This window comes from Nicotiana tabacum, chromosome 3 (genome assembly GCF_000715075.1).
Source record: "Nicotiana tabacum cultivar K326 chromosome 3, ASM71507v2, whole genome shotgun sequence".
NCBI lineage: Eukaryota > Viridiplantae > Streptophyta > Magnoliopsida > Solanales > Solanaceae > Nicotiana > Nicotiana tabacum.
The window spans coordinates 172,860,327-172,880,011 of record NC_134082.1 but is presented as its reverse complement, the minus strand read 5'-3'; the positions used below and the strand labels follow the sequence as shown (position 1 = coordinate 172,880,011).

The window sequence follows — 19,685 nt, the reverse complement described above, 5'->3', positions numbered from 1 at the left end:
TTTTAAGGAGTTTAAATAAGCTGCGTGAACACATGCTTTGCTCTTTAAATTTATGGATCATAGCTATGTTATGCAGACGGATACATAGCCATGCTAATTTGAAACGCGCATAAAGCATGAATCCTCCTACTTAATTTGAGATTGATGTAAGGCTAAGAGTTATGGATAAAATATTATCGCGATAGTGAAATACAAGTTTAATTGTTAACAAGTCACTAAGCTTATAATCATTCATGCCTAAATTGAGCATATCCCTTGCACAACAATTGAATGATGCACTATGCCATGTTTGGAATATGGAAAGACTATTCTGCAACCCAAAAGGCACTTATGTAACTTTAATGACCCATTATTTCAATTCAATGGCTGCAACTTTAATGCCCATTTTAATAGCAATTCAATCGTTGTAACCGTTAGTTGAATTGTTTGTACGTACATTCTCGCTTCCCTTCTCAATGATGCTCTTGGCGACATTAATATTCCCTTCCTTTCCTGGTTTATTGGAAATTGATGAACTGCTTACTCATTACTTCTCCATGGTTTGTCTTGATCCAATTTATTTTAAAGTTATTTTCCAATTTTCTGGTACACTATCTTTTTTCATAAAAAAACTCCTTGTCCTTCATTCCAAAAGAATCACATATAAGAATATAGAAGAATTTATCTAGGAAATAATGGAGAAATCATCCCTTATAACAAATACAATTGTATCTCTAAACAATGTGCGGGAATATCCCTATTGGACTTCTAACTGAGTACCTATCAGAAGACCATGTTATGTATCCTTGGGAATCTGCTATAAGAGGTGAAGGCTTAACTGTTACATTATATGACGCCTTCTGGTTCAAGGCTGAAAACTTCAGGATGGTTGGATTAACAGTCACCTCAACACCATCAAGTCCAAATACTTTAACTGTGTATGTTGAATTAGCTTCACCAACATTAGTCACAGTCCTTGTATATGTTTGAGCCCCTGATTTCAGAGGAATAGAAAATGAAGGATAGTTCAGCTCCGATTCAGGTATGCTCGACGTGCAATGTATCTTTCTTTTCACAATTGCACTAACTTGTTGATCTGTGTAATTCAAGCCACATAAGTAGGGCACATAATCTTCGGGCTGAATGTCATAAATGAGTCCAGGATCATTTGCTCTTGATGGGTCCACGTGCCCTGATCCTGTTGCAAGTAGATTAGCAGTTTTAAATCTTTCGTCCTGGATCGGATCATTTCCAAGGTTGACGAAATCAGCAGTGGTCATGATTGCAGATTTAATTGCAGCTGGAGACCAATCGGGATGTGCACTTTTTAACAATGCTGCTACTCCGGCAAGGTGAGGACAAGCCATCGACGTGCCAGAGAGAATGTTAAATGTTGATGTAGCAGATGTTATCTCCCCTACAGAGGTTCGCCACGCTGCAAGGATATTTACTCCAGGGCCAATAATATCAGGCTTTACTATGCCAATGCTAAATGGTCCCCGTGAAGAGAAGTCAGCAACTGCTGGCGCGTGTTTGTCTCCAATTCTTGTTCCTTTGAATGATATTGTTGCAACTGGGGCTGTTGTTGATTTCATATAATTTAAGATCTTTTGTCCATCAGCATAACTAATATGTGTTGCAGGAAGGACATGAACATCTGCAATTGTTGTATAGCCACGCCATTCGTTGTTCATGAGAATCATGGCAGCACCACCGGCATCTTTCACATTTTGTCCATATTGAACTGCAGGGTAACCGGTGTTGCTTCTCTCACACAACACTATTTTACCCTTGACATCAATTGTAGACAAAAATTCACAATATTCAGGATTAACAAGTGGCAGTAACTTTTGTGAAAAATTTGATGGTTGATAGACTGATTCGCCCTCATATTCTGCTCCATTACCCAAAACTGCTACCGCGCTTATCTTTCTATCTGTTGTGCTAGCACCAACAGTTAGCAACCAGGGGGCTGCATTCGTTACGGAATCATCAACCGGTCCTGTATTTCCTGCCGAGGCACTTACAAAAATCCCCTTCTCAATCGCACTATACGAACCAATTGCTACAACATCATCATATAAAGACATAGAAGCTAATGATCCAAGGGAAATCGAGATCACATCCACACCGTCTTCAATGGCAGCATCAAGACCAGCTAAGATATCGGATTCTTGACATTTTGAAGCACAAACTCTGTACATGACCACATGAGCACGGGGCGCAATGCCAGCAGCAATGCCATTAGCTTTACCAAGCAAATTGGCACCCTCCACAAAGTTTCCAGCAGCTGTGCTTGAAGTATGTGTCCCGTGTCCATCGTCGTCCTCAGGTGACGTAGCATTTTGGGCCAAATTTCGTGCTCCAATAAGCTTGTTGTTACAGACTGTGAGATTGAACTCACATTTGCCTTTCCATTTGGCAGGGGGAGGAGGCATTCCATTGTCATTGAAAGAAGGATGTTGTGGAGTTATTCCAGTATCGATTACACCAATAATCACACCTTTACCAGAATTCGAGGCATTCCACAAGCCAACATTCTGGTGCAAACCAAGAAAATCTGGACTGTGTGTGGTATGCAACTGCAGTACCTGCTGGCGACGCGCAGATACAAATCCTGGTTTCTTTTCCATTATCTTCACTTCATCTGATGACAACACAGCAGCAAATCCGTTAAATACATGACGATAAGAATGTACAATGCGCGACGAGTGCTCAGAATTTGTTGAAGTTGTAGGCAAAAATGACTGATGCCAGAGATATAATTCTCTTGAATCAGTGAAAACTAGATCATCAGGAAACTCAAGAATTACTATATAAGTATCTATATCGCTTTGATTTGTAAAATGGTCACCAAATGTTTTTGATGAAAGAAGTAAGGCAATGCAAAGAAAGGTTGAAATTACGAGTTTCAGATCCATGTTGATTTTCGGCGATGAACACATTTAGGCAAAATGTGAATATATAATGCTTGTTTGATGCTCTGCTCGATTTAGTATGTAATCATTTGGTTACGTATCTTTTTATAGATGTTCCAAATTTGGATCAATTAGATTACCTTATAAACTGAGATTAGTATAAACATATCTATTTTTTCTCTCACTATAAAATATAATCATGATTGACCATATCTTTTATGGTCAGCAATTCAATTTTCTGCCAAATATCCATATTTGCCTATTCAAATAGTTGTTTGATTTGGAAAAAGAATTATTCTAATTGTAATCCATAGTTAATAAGTTGACTGAACAGTCATAGAAACAAGAACAATATACTAATTATTATAACGAAAGGAAATCCTATGAATTCTTCGAAAGTAATTAATTTAATAGTTTGATATTTTATTTACTTGAACTTAAAATCTCTTAATCTTCGTTATGGGTATCCTAACAAATGTCAATAATCTCATTTTTTTAAATTTTCTTTTACAATCCTTTGGAACCTTTTAATTTTTATTGTGAGCCATCACCTCGTTGTAGCTTGAAACTGCCTTCCACGAAAATAAATAAATCAGATCTTTCTTTAATTATTTTTTTTCATTTTTCTTTATACCATTGAATTTAGAAATAAATCAAAGAACAATAATCACAACAAGAAACTAACTATTTGTTCTGGTATAGAAGTGTAGCAACGTAACATATGAAACATAAAACAAATTACTCTATGAGCCATTTAATACTTAGCTCTCGCTTGGACATAGATTTTTATATTTTTCAAAGAATAAAAAAATTATTTGTTCGTGGAATTTGATTAGTTTTAAAAAAAAATCGTAGAAAAATTTTCAAGTTCCAAACTGATTGGGTAAGTTTTTGGGTGAAATTTTTGCTTCCGCTCACAAAGCTTCAACTTTTCTTTCAAGTTACAGCTTGTTTGGATGGTTGTTACATATCGTTTCATAATGTATCGTATTGTATTGTATTGTGTTGTATTGTATTGTATTGTATTGTACTGTATCGTTTGATGAATACAATGTTTGGATGGAATGTGTTGTTTTGTCGTCGTTTCATCGTATCATGCACCAGTAATATGATGAATAAACTTGCAATATTATAAAGAAAAATTATGAGATGATGTATAAAAAGGTAGGGTAAATGATAAAATAAAATTATTTAATAATAATAAAGGGTGAGATTGAGAGAAAAACACAAGGAAACGACGCGACCACACCAAATCGGTCGTTACATAAAGTGGCACATTTCATCGTTACGTAACGATGGATTTAACGATACGATACAATAAAATTTAAGTAACAATCAAAACAAACATTGTATTTAAAGTAACAATATGATACAATACAACTGGTAACAACCATCCAAACAAGTTGTTAAGTGCATGTCCAAAAACAATTTCAAAAATTACTTTTTTTCAAGTTTCAACTAAATCTATATCCATACACTAGGTTATTTTTAACTGAAAAAATGTGCACACCATCAAGCTAATTAGACGAGGTGATGGATAAGAAATAGGGGTGTCAATGGTTCAGTTCCATCTGCTATTTTATAAAATTTACACTATACTAATTTTTTGGTTATTCTATTTTGTGTAACTAAAATTAAAATTTTCAAAATTATCTCAATCATCTCAGTTTCTTGTCACGACCCAAATTCCATATTAGACCGTGACAGCGCCCAACACCGTTGTTAGGCAAGCCAACGCTAATCAACTAGAGAATTCTCGTTTAAATAATTAGTACGTGATAACTTCTCCTTATTTATAAAAATAGATTAGGAGTTTAAGGTTTAAGCATAAATAAATGGAAGCAATAGTTTCGAATTTAAATCATGAAAGTAAACCAAAAATCATAAGTCTACTAATGTGTGTGTCAAGACCCGGTGTCACAAGTATGTGGGCAATCTAGTAGAATATATAAAACCATACTATCCTACTGTCTGGAAAGGAAATAGACAGGAAAATAAAGACATAAGAGAGACTCAAGCTGCTGCAGAACGGCTCAAAAGGGCAGCTCACCGGGAAGTCTCAAGCTGAAGAGTCAAATCTACGCATCGGACTGATGGTCAGATGCACCTATCTCAAAGCCTGTACAATCAAGTACAGAAGTGTAGCGTGAGTATATAAAAATATGTACCCAGTAAATATCCCATCTAACCTCGAATAAGTAGTTACGAGGGGTCGATTCCAATACTTACAAGGGCCAACAATATAATAATATGAAGTTCCAATTCTTAAAGCATAATGTATGTAGATACAATCAAGCTCAAACAAGAATGATAACTTAGAAACCCTTCCATCATATTTAAGAAGTCAAGGCACTTTCTTTATTTAAAACAAGTGGCCTTTCAATCAACAAAGCATACAACTATAAAGAGTTCCAATTCTATTATCACACACAAATACCATCGAGGTCGTTCGGCCCGATCCAACATAAAAGTAAAATTTGCACTACCGAGGGTCGAATGGTGCGAATCATAGATGTATCTATTTACCCCGCTCGTGAATCATACATGCGACACGGTAAAAATATGACCCCGCTCGTGAATCATACGTGCGATGCAGTCAAACATAATTTTATCATTTAAATCATAACCCTTCCTTGATTCTTTTTCAAAAATGAAGACAATTCAACTCGAAGCCTTTTAATCCTTAGAATTTTCTCAACTTAATTGCTTTCGTAACAATTAGCACATATAATCAAATAATAGTGTCCACAAAGCATGGTATAAACCTAGAACTACTCAGACATAATAGAAATAGTACTACGTACGGACTCTCGTCACTTCGTACGTAGCCCCCCACAAATAATCACATATTAATTAAGTTCACCTATAAGGAATTTTCCCTCTTACAAAGTTAGAAAAGAGGCATACCTCGTTTCGAGTCTACTTCCAACTCAAGAATGCGCTCAAACCCTCAAACCGGAGCCGAACACTTTGAAACTCTTCAAATAGTGTAAAAACCAATCATTATAGGTTCACAAGTTCATATTCTAGCTATTAAAGTGATTAACTTACCCCAAAGGTAATATTCCTAAAATTCACCCCCGGGCCCACGTGCCCATATCCCCGAAATTTTCGAAGGAAGTTGTTACCCATAAACTAAGGAACATAGATATATGATTATTACTAAGTTTCATGGTAATTTTCGTGGTAAAAATCTCATTCTTGCCAAACCCTAGGTTTTCCTCTAATCCCATTATTTTCACTAATCTTTACATGTTAATCTACCCAAAATCTAAGTATTTAATTCACATATAGTAGGAAATACTTACCTCCAAAAGCTTGGTGAAAACCCCCTCTCAAGAAGCTCTAAAATCGCTCAACAATGGAGTGAAATGAGCCAAAAACGTCAAAGGCCCGTATTAAATGAAGGCCACTGCCTTCAGCGATTACCGTACCTGCAGTCATGGACTGCACCTGCGCCCTCGCATCTGCGGACAATGGTCCACTTCTACGGAATTCACTAGGTCGGCTGGGGCTGCTTCTGCGGAAGTCCCACCGCTTCTGCGATTCCGTTTCTGCGGAGAAGGGGCCACATCTGCGGTTCTGGGCTGCTCACCTTTGGCTGCATCTGCGAGTCAAGGCCTGCACCTCACACCTTCGGCTTACCAACCGCAAGTGCGGTTATTACAAAAGCTGGGGCTTCATCTCTAGCTCAAGTTTTTTAACTTAGTCCAAGCCTTGTCCGATTAACGCTCGGGGCCCCGCCTGAACATACCCACAAGTTTGGAATGATAAAACGGACTCACTCGAACCCTCAGAACGCCCGAAACAACATTAAAACTAAGAAGCACACCCTATAACCAATTGAATTAAATATATGAACTTCAAGTTCTTCAATTTATTGCCAATGTGCCAAAACATACTTATACTACTCGGATTGACACCAAATTTTGCGTGCAAGTCTTAAATGACATTACAGAACTATTCCCAGTCTCGAATCCCGTCGGACCTCGGTATTATCAAAAAATGCTCTAAACCAAATTTAAAGAACTTCTAAGATATTTAAGAACCAACTTTCACCATTAGGTGTCGAAACGCTCCTGGATCTTTCAAAACCCAATTCGGGCATATGCCCAAGTCTAAAATCATCATATGAACCTGTTGGAACTGTCAAATCCTGATTCCGAGGTCGTTTACTCGAAATGTTGACTGAAGTCAAACTTGGCCTTTTAAGCCAACCTTAAGGAACCAAGTGTTCCGATTTTAACCCAAACTTTTCCAAATCCCGAACCAACCATCCCCGAAAGTCATAAATTAGTAAAAGCAAGTACGTGAAGTCTTATTTAGGGAAACACAGTTCTAGAAAGTAAAACGACCAGTCAGATCGTTACATTCTCCACCTCTTAAACAAACGTTCATCCTCTAACGGGTTTAGATTTATACCTGAAGTGCTAAATAAGTGTGGATATCTGCTCCGCATGTCCTCCTCGGACTCCCAGGTCGCCTCTTCGGCTAGTTGGCCCCTCCATTGAACCTTTACAGCAGAAATTCTCTTGGATCTCAACTGGCTCCTCCTCATAACCCAAGCTCTCATCTAGCTGAATAGTACTGAAGTCTAACACATGAGACAAGTCGGCATGATACCTCCGCAGTATAGACACATGAAAAATCGGATGAACTCCTGATAGGCTAGGGGTAACGCAAGCTCGTACGCAACCTCCCCAACTCGCGTCTACACCTCAAATGGTCCTATAAACCTGGGATTCAACTTGCACTTCTTCCCGAATCTCATAATACCCTTCATCGGTGAGACTTTCAAGAGAACTTTCTCACCGACCATGAATGATACATCATGCACCTTCTGATTTGCATAGCTCTTTTGTCTGGACTGTGCTGTGCGAAGTTTCTCCTAAATCAACTTTACCCTTTCCAATGCATCCTTCACCAAATCAGTACCGTATAACTTAGCCTCGCCGGGCTCAAAACACCCGATAGGAGAACGATATCACCGACCATATAAAGCTTCAAATGGAGCCATCTCGATGCTGGACTGATAACTGTTGTTGTAAGCAAACTCGGCCAAATGCAAGAACTGATCCTATTGTCCTCCAAAGTCAATCACACATGCTCTCAGAATGTCCTCTAATATCTGAATTGTCCGCTCCGAATGTATATCGGTCTGAGGATGAAATGATGTGTTGTTCTCTACACGGTTCCCCAACTCACTCTGTACAACTCTCTAGAATTGCAAAGTGAACTAAGGGCCCTATCTGATATGATGGAAACAGGCATACCGTGCAACCGGACTATCTCCTGAATATAAATTTGGGCCAACCTTTCTGAAGTATAGGTAGTCATAGCTAGAATGAAGTGTGCCAAGTTGGTCAACCTGTCGACAATGACCCAAACTGCATCAAACTTCCATAAAGTTCGTAGCAACCTAACTACAAAGTCTATAGTAATGTGCTCCCGTTTCCACTCCGGTATAGTCATCTGCTGAAGTAGGTCACCTGGCCTCTGGTGCTTATACTTGACCTGGTGGCAATTTAGGCACCTCGCTACATACTCCACTATGTCTTTCTTCATTCACCACCACCAATAATGCTGTCTCAGGTCACGATACATCTTTGTAGCACCTAGATGAATAGAATACCGTGAACTGTGTGCCTCATCTAGAATCTTCTCCCTCAATCCATCGATATTTGGAACACATAGGCAAACCTGGAGTCGCAGAATACCATCCTCGCCAATAGAAACCTCATTGGCACCACCCTGTAGTACCGTCTCTCTGAGAACTGCCAAATACGGATCATCAAACTGTCGAGCCTTGATCTGCCCTAATAATAAAGACTGGGCAACAACACATGCAAGAACTCGGCTGGGCTCTGAAATGTCCAACCTCACAAGTCTGTTAGCTAAGGACTGAACGTCCAAAGCTAGTGGCCTCTCCTCTGCTGAAATGAATGCCAAGCTACCCATACTCTCTGCTTTCCTGCTTAAGACCTACGCGACCACATTTGCCTTGCCCGGATGATAAAGAATGGTAATGTCATAATCTTTCAATAACTCAAGCCATCTACGCTGCCTCAAATTGAGATCTCTTTGCTTGAATAAATGCTGCAAGCTGCAATGATCAGTGTAAACTTCACATGAAACTCCATAAAGGTAATGCCTCAAGATCTTAAGAGCATGCACAATCGCCGCTAACTCCAGATAGTGCACAGGGTAATTCTTCTCATGAATCTTCAGCTAGCATAAAGCATATGCAATAACTCGCCCCTCCTGCATCAATACACAACCCAAGCTAAGACGTGAAGCATCGCAATACACCATATACATCCCCAAACCGGAAGATAACACTAGAACCTGTGTTGTAGTCAATGTTGTCTTAAACTTCTGAAAGCTTGCCTCACAATCATTGGACCAACGAAATGGAGCACCCTTCTGGGTCAATCTAGACAAAGGTGCTGCAATGGATGAAAAGCCTTGCACAAACCCGCGATAATAACCTGCTAATCCTAGGAAACTCCTGATCTCAGTCACCGAAGTGGGACGTGGGCAACTCTGAATTGCCTCAATCTTCTTGGAATCCACCTTAATACCCTCTCCTGATAGAACATGCCCCAAGAATGCCACAGACTCTAGACAAAACTCACACTTGGAGAACTTAGCATATAGCTCCTGTTCTCTCAATGTCTGAAGCACCACTCTCAAATGCTGCTCGTGCTCCCCCAGGCTACGTGAGTAAATCAAGATGTCATCAATGAAGACGATAACAAAAGAATCAATATAAGGCCTGAACACCTGGTTCATCAAATCCATAAACGCCATTGGGGCATTAGTCAAGCCGAAGGACATTACTAGAAACTCGTAATGACCATATCTAGTACGGAAGGCAGTCTTTGGAACATCTGAATCCCGAATCTTCAATTGATGGTACTCTGATCTCAAGTCGATCTTAGAAACACCCTAGCACCCTACAACTGATCAAACAAATCATCGATACGCGGAAACGGATACTTGTGCTTGATGGTGACTTTGTTCAACTAGCGGTAATCAATGCACATCTGCATAGTCCCATCCTTCTTCTTCACAAATAACACTGGTGCACCCCAAGGTGATACACTTGGTCTCACAAACCCCTTTGCTAACAACTCCTCAAGCTGCTCCTTCAACTCTTTCGGATCCATATGGTATGGTGGGATAGATATAGGCTGGGTACCTGGAGCCAAATCAATACAGAAATCAATGTCACGATCTTGAGACATGCTGGAAGGTCAGAAGGGAACACATCGACGAACTCCTGGACTACTGACACTGAATCAATCATCGGAGACTCTACAGTGGTGTCCCAAACATATGCTAAATATGCCAAACACCACTTCTCAACCAGATGTCAAGCCTTCAGAAAAGAGATAACCCGACTACATGTACTAACGGAGGAACCCTTCCACTCTAATCTTGGTAGCTATGGCATCATTGAAGTAACAGTCTTGGTATGACAATTAAGGATGACATGATATGGAGATAACTAATCCATGCCTAGGATGACCTCAAAGTCGATCATATCAAGTAATAGAAGGTCTGCTCTAGTCTTATAACCATAGAATGTAACCACACAGGACCAGTAGATCTGATCCACAACCACCCACAAGAGTGGACACATAGAAAGGAGTACCCAAAGACTCACGAAGGATATCCCGGAAATGAGCAAACAGAGCTGACACATATGAATATACAGACCCTTGATCAAATAATACCGAAGCATCCCTACCGCAAACAGAAATAATACCTATGATCACAGTATCTGAGGCCACTACATCTGGTCTAGCCAGAAAAGCATAGAATCTAGATGGAGCACCGACTGGCTGGCCTTCTCTTGGCTGAACAATAGCAGGCTGACCTCCCCTTGCCTAGCCTCCACCTCTAGGACGACCCCTACCAGCCTGTCCCCCACCTCTGGGCAGTCGAGCGGCTGGTGCTGCAATCATGGGCTGATGACCCTACTGTACTACCTTACCCCGAAGTCTAGGGTAGGTCCTCTTTATGTGACCCAGATCTCTATACTCGTAACAACCTCTCGGTACCATAGATTGCTGACCCGATGCTTGACCCTGATGGCCTGAATACCCACTAGAAGAACCCTGAATGGTTGGTGGGCGGTATGAACTCTCTGGCATGGCACTGAAATAGGCACTAGAAGAACCCTGATGAACTAGTGGGCGGTAAGAACTCTCTAGCATAACGCTTAAATAGGGTCACGCTGGAGCACCCCGAGGAGGTGGTGGTTGTCACACCTCCTTTTTACGCACCCGAGGGGGCGCGAGGGAGTTTTTTCCAATTAAAGGACAATCAAAACGGGATTGGTTTATTTATTTCAGAGTCGCCACTTGGGAGGTTTAGGGTGTCCCAAGTCACCAATTTTAATCCCGAATCGAGGAAAAGAATGACTCTATATTACAGTCTGCATACCAGAAATCTAGATAAGGAATTCTGTTAACCCGGGAGAAGGTGTTAGTCATTCCCGAGTTCCGTGGTTCTAGCACGGTCGCTCAACTGTTATATTTGGCTTGATTATCTGATTTTAAATACAATATGAACTTATGTGCAAATTTTATCTTTTAACCGCTTTATTATTATTGTTTTTACGAGAATGTGAACGTCGCTTAAAACATAGGTCTTTGGACTGCGTCACATGAAATGCACCCACAATCCGGAACATATTTTATTTGACGTTTTGGGATTTGGATTTGGGTCGCATGAAATGCACACCCCAAGTTTTAAGAAAGTAAATTATTAAACACGCGCCTAAAGAGACTATCGCGTCATTATTTTGCGGAGGCCGTGAAATTCGCTAAACGACCCTCCTGAATTCTAAGTAATTTTAAACAAGTATTTACTGAGGGCCCCGCAATTTGCATTTTTGTTTGTCGAGGCTCGTCTCATTCTATTTATTTAAAGGAATTTGCAACGTCATGGAAATGCATCTCAAACCACGTCACAATCAATGCACCCGTGATTAGAGACATATTTCGATTTCGTTGAGATTTGGATTTGGGTCACATAAATGTGCACCCGAGTTTAGGGAGATACATTATTAAGACGCGCCTAAAGCAACCAACGCATTATTATTTTTGGGGAGGGCCGTGAAATTTGTTAAACGGCCCATCCCGGAATCTAAGTATTTAATACATATATTTTGTGAGGGCCCCGCAATTTGTCCCTTTTATTCGGCGAGGCTCGTCTCATTTTATTCTTTATTATTATTATTATTATTATTATTATTATTATTTTTATTTTTTATTTTTTAAAAGGATGCCATTTTTATGTCTTTAACAATACTAAAACTTACGGCCTCTTTACAACTAAAATCCCATGACTTGTTAGAAGTTTAATGAAAGGAGTTTAGTGAATGAGTGTTTCGGTAGTAGTAACAGCATGCACTAATACTATTTTTTTCGAATGACCTAACCAAAGGAAAGGACGAACAGATTAACGTCAAACTTGTGTCATAGAACGACTAGTCCAACTTAATTAAACGACATCAAATAAACAAGAATAACATAACATGAAAATGAACCAAAATGCAGACAATGAAACATAGGCAGAAAATTTCCATACCAATTTTTATATTGCATCTCAAACATTCAACGTAAAGTTTATTTATCTAATACACCGAGGTTTACTGACCTTTGCGCCTCGACAAACTCAGAACGACAAACTCGATTCTGACGGAACTCAAGCCGGACCTCTCTGAACGAAGAACAACGACGGAACCTCGGACAGCACCTCGACGTACCGGACCTCGACGAACCAAAGTCGACCTTGACGGAAAACAGAAAACTCGGCCAAGCAAGATCGCAGCAACCCACCGCTGCTCGGAGACGCAGCTACGACTGCTTGGCATGCAGCAATAGCTGCTCGTCGGACTGAAAATGGCGGACTGGTTCTTGGCTACGGCGAAGGAGAAAAATGGTCGTGAGGCTGCTTGGTTCAGCAGGTGGTGATGGAGGTGGGAGTTGGTTGTGACAGGCTGTCGACGATGGAGCTAGGAGGAGGAGGAAGGGTCGTAGGCAGTTTGGGTGGTTTGACGATGCTGAGGAAGCTGGTGGCGACGTGAGAAGATGGTGGTTGACGATGGTTATGGCGTTTAGACAGTGGTAGACGATGGAGGAGTTGGGTGGTCGTTCATGGAGGACCTGCAGGCAGTAGGTGGTTTCATGGGGTGTTGATGGTGGTTTTGGGCAGAAGCTGTTGGTCGTGGGGCGGAGAGGGGATCGTTTGTGGTGGTGTCGGACGGTGGTGATGGAGGAGGAGGGTGGTAGTTTGGACGACGCAGGCAAGACGGAGAGGGGTCAGCTGGCCGGGCAACGATGGTGGTAATGGAGGTTGCTAGTGGCGGGCTGCTTGGAGGTTGACGACGGGCCTGTTTGGTGGTCTAGCGTCGGGTTGCTGACGGGGAGGGGTCAACTGGTGGTTATGGTGTCGTTTGGTTGGTGTTTTTACGTGGAGATCGGTGGGGGAAGGTGATGGGTTGAGGAGGAGTGAGCTAGTAGGGTTTCGTCTTCTTCTTCTCAAAGAAGAAGATGAACAGTATTCCTTGCCCAAAATTTTCCAAATCCTCCCTTCGTTCCTTTGGCCTTTTGTCCGTGTTTTGTAACACAATGCCCATAAAAATGAGCCCCACGCGTGGTGGGGTTCAAGGCATATGTCCCCCACGCGTGGTGGGGTTCCCCACGTGTCCTGGACACGGTTTATTATGGGCTAGGTCCGAAAATTAGGCCTAAAACTGGGTAGTTTGAACCTGAATATTATTCTTTTGCCCGGACCCGAGAAATAGGAAAACGTTGCTTAACTAGTCCTATGTAAGCAAAATAACTACCAAAAATAAGACTAGTATTCAAACAAAACTATATATTTTTTAAATATTTTTTCAAGATTTAAAATAGCTACAAAATATTAATAAAACTATTTTTGTAATTTTCGTTTTTTAAATATTAAGATAAAATATGAAGTAATATTTTTTTTGTATTTTTCAAAATTATAATGTCTGCAAACATTAATAGAGCTATATTTTTTTGTAATTTTCGAAATTATATACAGTACAAAAATAAAGTGCAATTTTTGTATTTTTCAAGTTTATGAGAGATACATAAACTAAAATTTATATATATATTTTTTTGAAATTTTCTTTTTGCAACGAAATAAAGTAAAAATAGTTAAAATAGCTATACTAGACCCAATTTCACATATTCACGCTAAAAATGTGAAAATTTTCGGGGAGGGTCAAAAATCACGTGCTTACAGCTGCCCCTCTTTGACTGGAAACACGAAGAGTTTTCCGACAAAGAATGACTAGACGTGTTTTTGACCCGACCATTACTTGGACGGACTACACTTAAGGAAAGGGAGGGAATGTGACCGAGCCCTGGTATCTGAGCCGCCTACATATCCTTGGTTATACAGGAATCAGGCCACGTGTAGTTCGGGATGAGAGAGATAGTGAAGTGTACCGAGGTGGAGAGCCGATCGAGGTGCCGTTCCATTGAGGTTCCGATCCGCGGTCCTGTCATTACAATAAAAATGAAAACTGAAAAAGACTAACTAAACCTATCAGCTGCTAGTTACAAGGATTCCTATCTCTTAAGTCTTCTGAAACTTGGTCTTGAGTCTTGAATGGTGCTTCATACAGACTTTGGATTTGAACCTTGATCCTTGCTAGTTGTAGGCGCTAGTTCTTGAGCAGATCACATCTGTTCTCCACTTCCGTGCTTTGGATTCATTCATTTTTTTTTTGTTTTTGTTTTTGTGACTAGCTTTTGTTGACCCTCTCAGACTGTTGACTCGCATTCTTGGGGCGAGCTTCTTGTTGCTTCTATCTTGGATTGAGTGCTGGGGATTTTTGTTGTAGCCTTCTGCCTTCCAATGGGTTACGGTTTGACTTTGAACGATCTCGCTGTTCTACAGGCGGACCCCTAACTTCTTCAAACTTTGACATATAACAATCTTCTGCTCTACAGGCAGGCCCCTGACAATCAAAGCAAACAAAACAAACAAAATTTCCTAACCCAGTTTGCACTGGGAAGGTTTGTGAGTCGTTAGCAAAATCGTAGCCCACTGATACTACTGATGCAGTGCTGAGAGTGAACTAAACACTAGATTAGGATGTATTCCCTTGTTATACAGGTGGGCGCCTAACTTCAATGCTTGAAATGTAAGGACTGAAATGTATTCCTCTGTTCTATGGGCGGGCTCCCAACTTCAACACTTGTAATGAAAAAGACTGAAATGTATTCCTCTCGTTATACAGGTGGGCGCCTGGATTTAGGAAAATGACTCTTTTTTCAAAATGTTTTTTTTAGCATCTTAGGAGAAAGATTCATCGGACTAAGATTTTGATCCTAGGAGAAGGTTCGTCAGACTAGGTCTCTATCTTAGGAGAAAAATTCGTCAGACTAAGATTTTGATCCTAGGAGAAGGTTCATCAGACTAGGTCATTTTTGTTTTTTGGTTATCTTAGGAGAAAGATTCATCAGACTAAGATTTTGATCCTAGGAGAAGGTTCGTTAGACTAGGTCTCTATCTTAGGAGAAAAATTCGTCAGACTAAGATTTTGATCCTAGGAGAAGGTTCATCAGACTAGGTCATTTTTGTTTTTTGGTTATCTTAGGAGAAAGACTCATCAGACTAAGATTTTGATCCTAGGAGAAGGTTCGTCAGACTAGGTCTCTATCTTAGGAGAAAAATTCGTCAGACTAAGATTTTGATCCTAGGAGAAGGTTCATCAGACTAGGTCATTTTTGTTTTTTGGTTATCTTAGGAGAAAGATTCATCAGACTAAGATTTTGATCCTAGGAGAAGGTTCGTCAGACTAGGTCTCTATCTTAGGAGAAAAATTCGTCAGACTAAGATTTTGATCCTAGGAGAAGGTTCATCAGACTAGGTCATTTTTGTTTTTTGGTTATCTTAGGAGAAAGACTCATCAGACTAAGATTTTGATCCTAGGAGAAGGTTCGTCAGACTAGGTCTCTATCTTAGGAGAAAAATTCGCCAGACTAAAATTTTGATCCTAGGAGAAGGTTCATCAGACTAGGTCATTTTTGTTTTTTGGTTATCTTAGGAGAAAGATTAATCAGACTAAAATTTGGATCCTAGGAGAAGGTTCATCAGACTAGGTCATTTTTTGTTTGTTATCTTAGGAGAAAGATTCATCAGACTAAGATTTTGATCCTAGGAGAAGGTTCGTCAGACTAGGTCTCTATCTTAGGAGAAAAATTCGTCAGACTAAGATTTTGATCCTAGGAGAAGGTTCGTCAGACTAGGTCTTGTTTTTTTTGGTATCTTAGGAGAAAGATTCATCAGACTAAGATTTGGATCCTAGGAGAAGGTTCATCAGACTAGGTCTCTATCTTAGGAGAAAAATTCGTCAGACTAAGATTTTGATCCTAGGAGAAGGTTCATCAGACTAGGTCATTTTTTGTTTGTTATCTTAGGAGAAAGATTCATCAGACTAAGATTTTGATCCTAGGAGAAGGTTCATCAGACTAGGTCATTTTTTGCTTTTTGGTTATCTTAGGAGAAAGATTCATCAGACTAAGATTTTTCTTTTTGTTTTTTTTTTTGTTTTTTTTTTTTATCTTTAACAACCACTTAGGAGGAAATGCATCTCCTACGGGTGAAACTGAAACTAAAACTTAGGAGGAAATGCGTCTCCTAGGGGGTAAAACTTAAATTAGGAGGAAATGCGTCTCCTATGGGTAAAACATAAACTTAGGAGGAAATGCGTCTCCTATGGGTAAAACTAACTTAGGAGGAAATGCATCTCCTATGGGTAAGACTCAAACAAACTTAGGAGGAAATGCGTCTCCTATGGGTAAAAACTAAACTTAGGAGGAAATGCATCTCCTTATGGGTAAAACTAAAACAACCTTAGGAGGAAATGCATCTCCTATGGGGTGAAACTAAAACAATCTTAGGAGGAAATGCATCTCCTATGGGTAAAACTCAAACTTAGGAGGAAATGCATCTCCTATGGGTGAAACTAAAATGAACTTAGGAGGAAATGCATCTCCTATGGGTAAAACTCAAACTTAGGAGGAAATGCATCTCCTATGGGTAAAACTCTAACGATTTCAAACTAGGAAGTGCGTCTCCTATTAATGAAACCTTCGCTTTCTTTTTTTTTTTGAATTATTTACTTACCTGTGTTGTCTTCCCTCGAAACTGTTGGGGATTATTTAGACGGGGATGACTTTCCTTTTCTTTTTCTTTTGTTTTGTTTTGTTTTTTTTTATCTTTTTATTCTTTTTGTTTTTCTTTTTATTATTCTTTTTTTTCTTTTTTCTTGTTTTGTTTTTGGATAGCTTCTTCCTTCAAAGACTACATCTCTTGATCTACTTACCTGTTGGGGGGTAAAATGTTATCAGCTGGGGGTACCTGACTTCCAGAAAATTTTCTAAATGGAAGGAAAATTTTCTGCCCCAGTTTGATAATATCCCTTGTGGCATGCGCTTCTGCATCAATGCCATTTCCTTTACCTGTTTCAAATCAAATAAAATTTGTTAGTTTAAAATATGGTGGTTGGCTGTGATACTCCTATTGGGATTGCTTTCCCTTTTTCCTTCATTGCGCTGTGCTCCACGACTTGTTGGGGACGATTTTATTTGCTGGGTACAATCCCTTTCTGATGGGAATATCCCTCTTCTTTTGTGGCATAGCTCGGAAACTGGCATTTCCCCGACCTTTTAGTCTAGTATGGATTTCGCCAAATCATGCTCACTGCTTTCCTTGCTTTGTTCATGGGCCTTGGCCTTTGAGGTTTATAACCTTGGGTTTGGCAAGGATATCTCTCTTGACGCTCGTCAATCCTTTTGTCAATTCCCTTTTGCTGGGGATATCTTTATTGACGCTGGCCTCACGCTTGTTCCTTGCTGACTATACCATTTGGATGTACTAGTCAGATCTCATCTTGAAAAGCTGATGGCATATTTGAAGTCATTTCATACTTGTTCTGGCCCGACAGACTCTATTGGGGAATTTTTCTATGAAAGGAGAAAGATAAAAGAAACAAAATAAAAAGACAAAGGAAACGAATGACTCTTTTACAAAAGAAACTATAAATAAAAATCTATCAAACGCAGATACCGACTCTAATGGCCATGACATGCGTATGTGGCCTATCCTCCGCCGTCAATCATCTTTTAAGATCTTCAATTGACGATTCCCCCTCTGATTCTCAATCTTATTCGACTTGTAGGGCCCGAAGGGTTTTCACTATCAAGTCTCTCTCATTTTTGGGTTCTTCTCTCAGCTTTCATCGCCTTATGGTGCCTGTGAAGGTTTCCACCAATAAGACTCTCTCGTTTTATATCTCTCTCCAGCTGGGGATTTGGAGTGTTGCTGGTATGACTCTTTCTATTGGAGATTAGAGTCCTTTCTGCTGTGGAACAGAATGTTATGTTCGTCGGTAAGACTCTTCATTTGTCTGACTTGACATTTTTTGAAAACTGATCAGAAGGTATTTCTTTGGACCGTAATGTGAGTTTTTGGATATGGCTAGAAAGAAAAGGTATAAAAGGCTCAAAAATGAATGGATTTTGGGTTATTAATTACAACCTTCGGAACTAGATTTATTTACAACAAACGCAACCTTTGCCCCAGTTTCTTGCTTGGGGATTATTTTAATTGATTTTTTTTCATTTTTTTCAAAACTATGACCGAGCCGTGAAGCGCCTACGTATCCTCTTTGAGGAATCAGGTCAAACGTAGTTCCCACTTCCTCTTTTCATTCCGACTTTCTTTTCACTCATTTCTTATCTTTTTTTTTTGTTGTTTTCTTTCTTTCTCTTTTTTTTTGTTGTTGCTGATTCCGAACGAGGGGTATGAAAGAAAAATAAATAAGGCTCAAAAAGGGGTAACGAAGGATAAAGTGTTTAGGTAGCAGAACAAAATGCCTTCGTCATTTCAGTCTTCAAAACATGCCAAGCGCACACTTTAAATTTGTAGTCTCTTCTGATGGTGCTGGACTTGACAATTGTGTTAAACATTTTATTTTTCCTTTGTCATTTCTAAGCACCGTTGGGCGACACTCTCATTATCATGACCGACCCTCATGCCAAATTGGCGAATCTTGTTTTTAACGGTTTTCTTTGTGCTTAACTTGCCCCAGTTCCACATGACTCGGGCTCTGAATAATCTCAAACCGTCCTTATTTTCTTTAAATGGTCTGATCGCCTTTCCAGGGTTTTATGATTAGCTTTAAAGACTAGGCCCAAAGTGTGTGCGCATGTCATGTCCCTAGAATCGGCATTGAATGAAATGATAAAAGGACTAAACAAAAGACGACTGGAACTAACAAAAGACCGACTTTGTATTAGACTACCGGCGAAATGGTTTGAATAATAAAACAAACAAAACAACCAGAATAAAATCCTGACACAAACTGGACAAAATTTAAACAAACTGCTATGACAAAATGGAAAGATAAGAAGGTTTGACACATGACAAAATCCCAATTACAACCTTAATAATCCGAACAACAGAAATGACCACAAAATAAGCCACCACAAGCTTCTCTCTTGCTGACCGAGGAACGAAGCGTCCTCCCCAAAAAATTGGCATCTTAGCCACTGAGCTTTGCATCAATACTGCCAAGACCATTACCCGCTTCAACATCGTCACCCTCTGTCAACAAGTTCTCGATATGGTTCGAGTGCTCCATGTCACTGTTATTGATCACAATCCGCCCTTCTTGGACCATTCTTTCTATTTGTCTTTTCAAATCCCGACAGCTTTCAACATTGTGCCCCT

General features: G+C 39.9%; 1 protein-coding gene across 1 annotated transcript; it reads right to left on the bottom strand.

Moving 5' to 3' along the window:
* Positions 1-713: 713 nt before the first annotated feature.
* On the bottom strand, positions 714-2,900 carry LOC107818529 (subtilisin-like protease). The gene has a single exon (XM_016644557.2). It carries the CDS (start codon positions 2,898-2,900, stop codon positions 714-716), a length of 2,187 nt encoding a protein of 728 aa, XP_016500043.2.
* Between the last annotated feature and the right edge of the window lie 16,785 nt (positions 2,901-19,685).

Bases quoted from the DNA above. Each gene is read 5' to 3' on its own strand.
- LOC107818529 (XM_016644557.2), bottom strand. From the start codon at position 2,900: ATGGATCTGAAACTCGTAATTTCAACCTTTCTTTGCATTGCCTTACTT.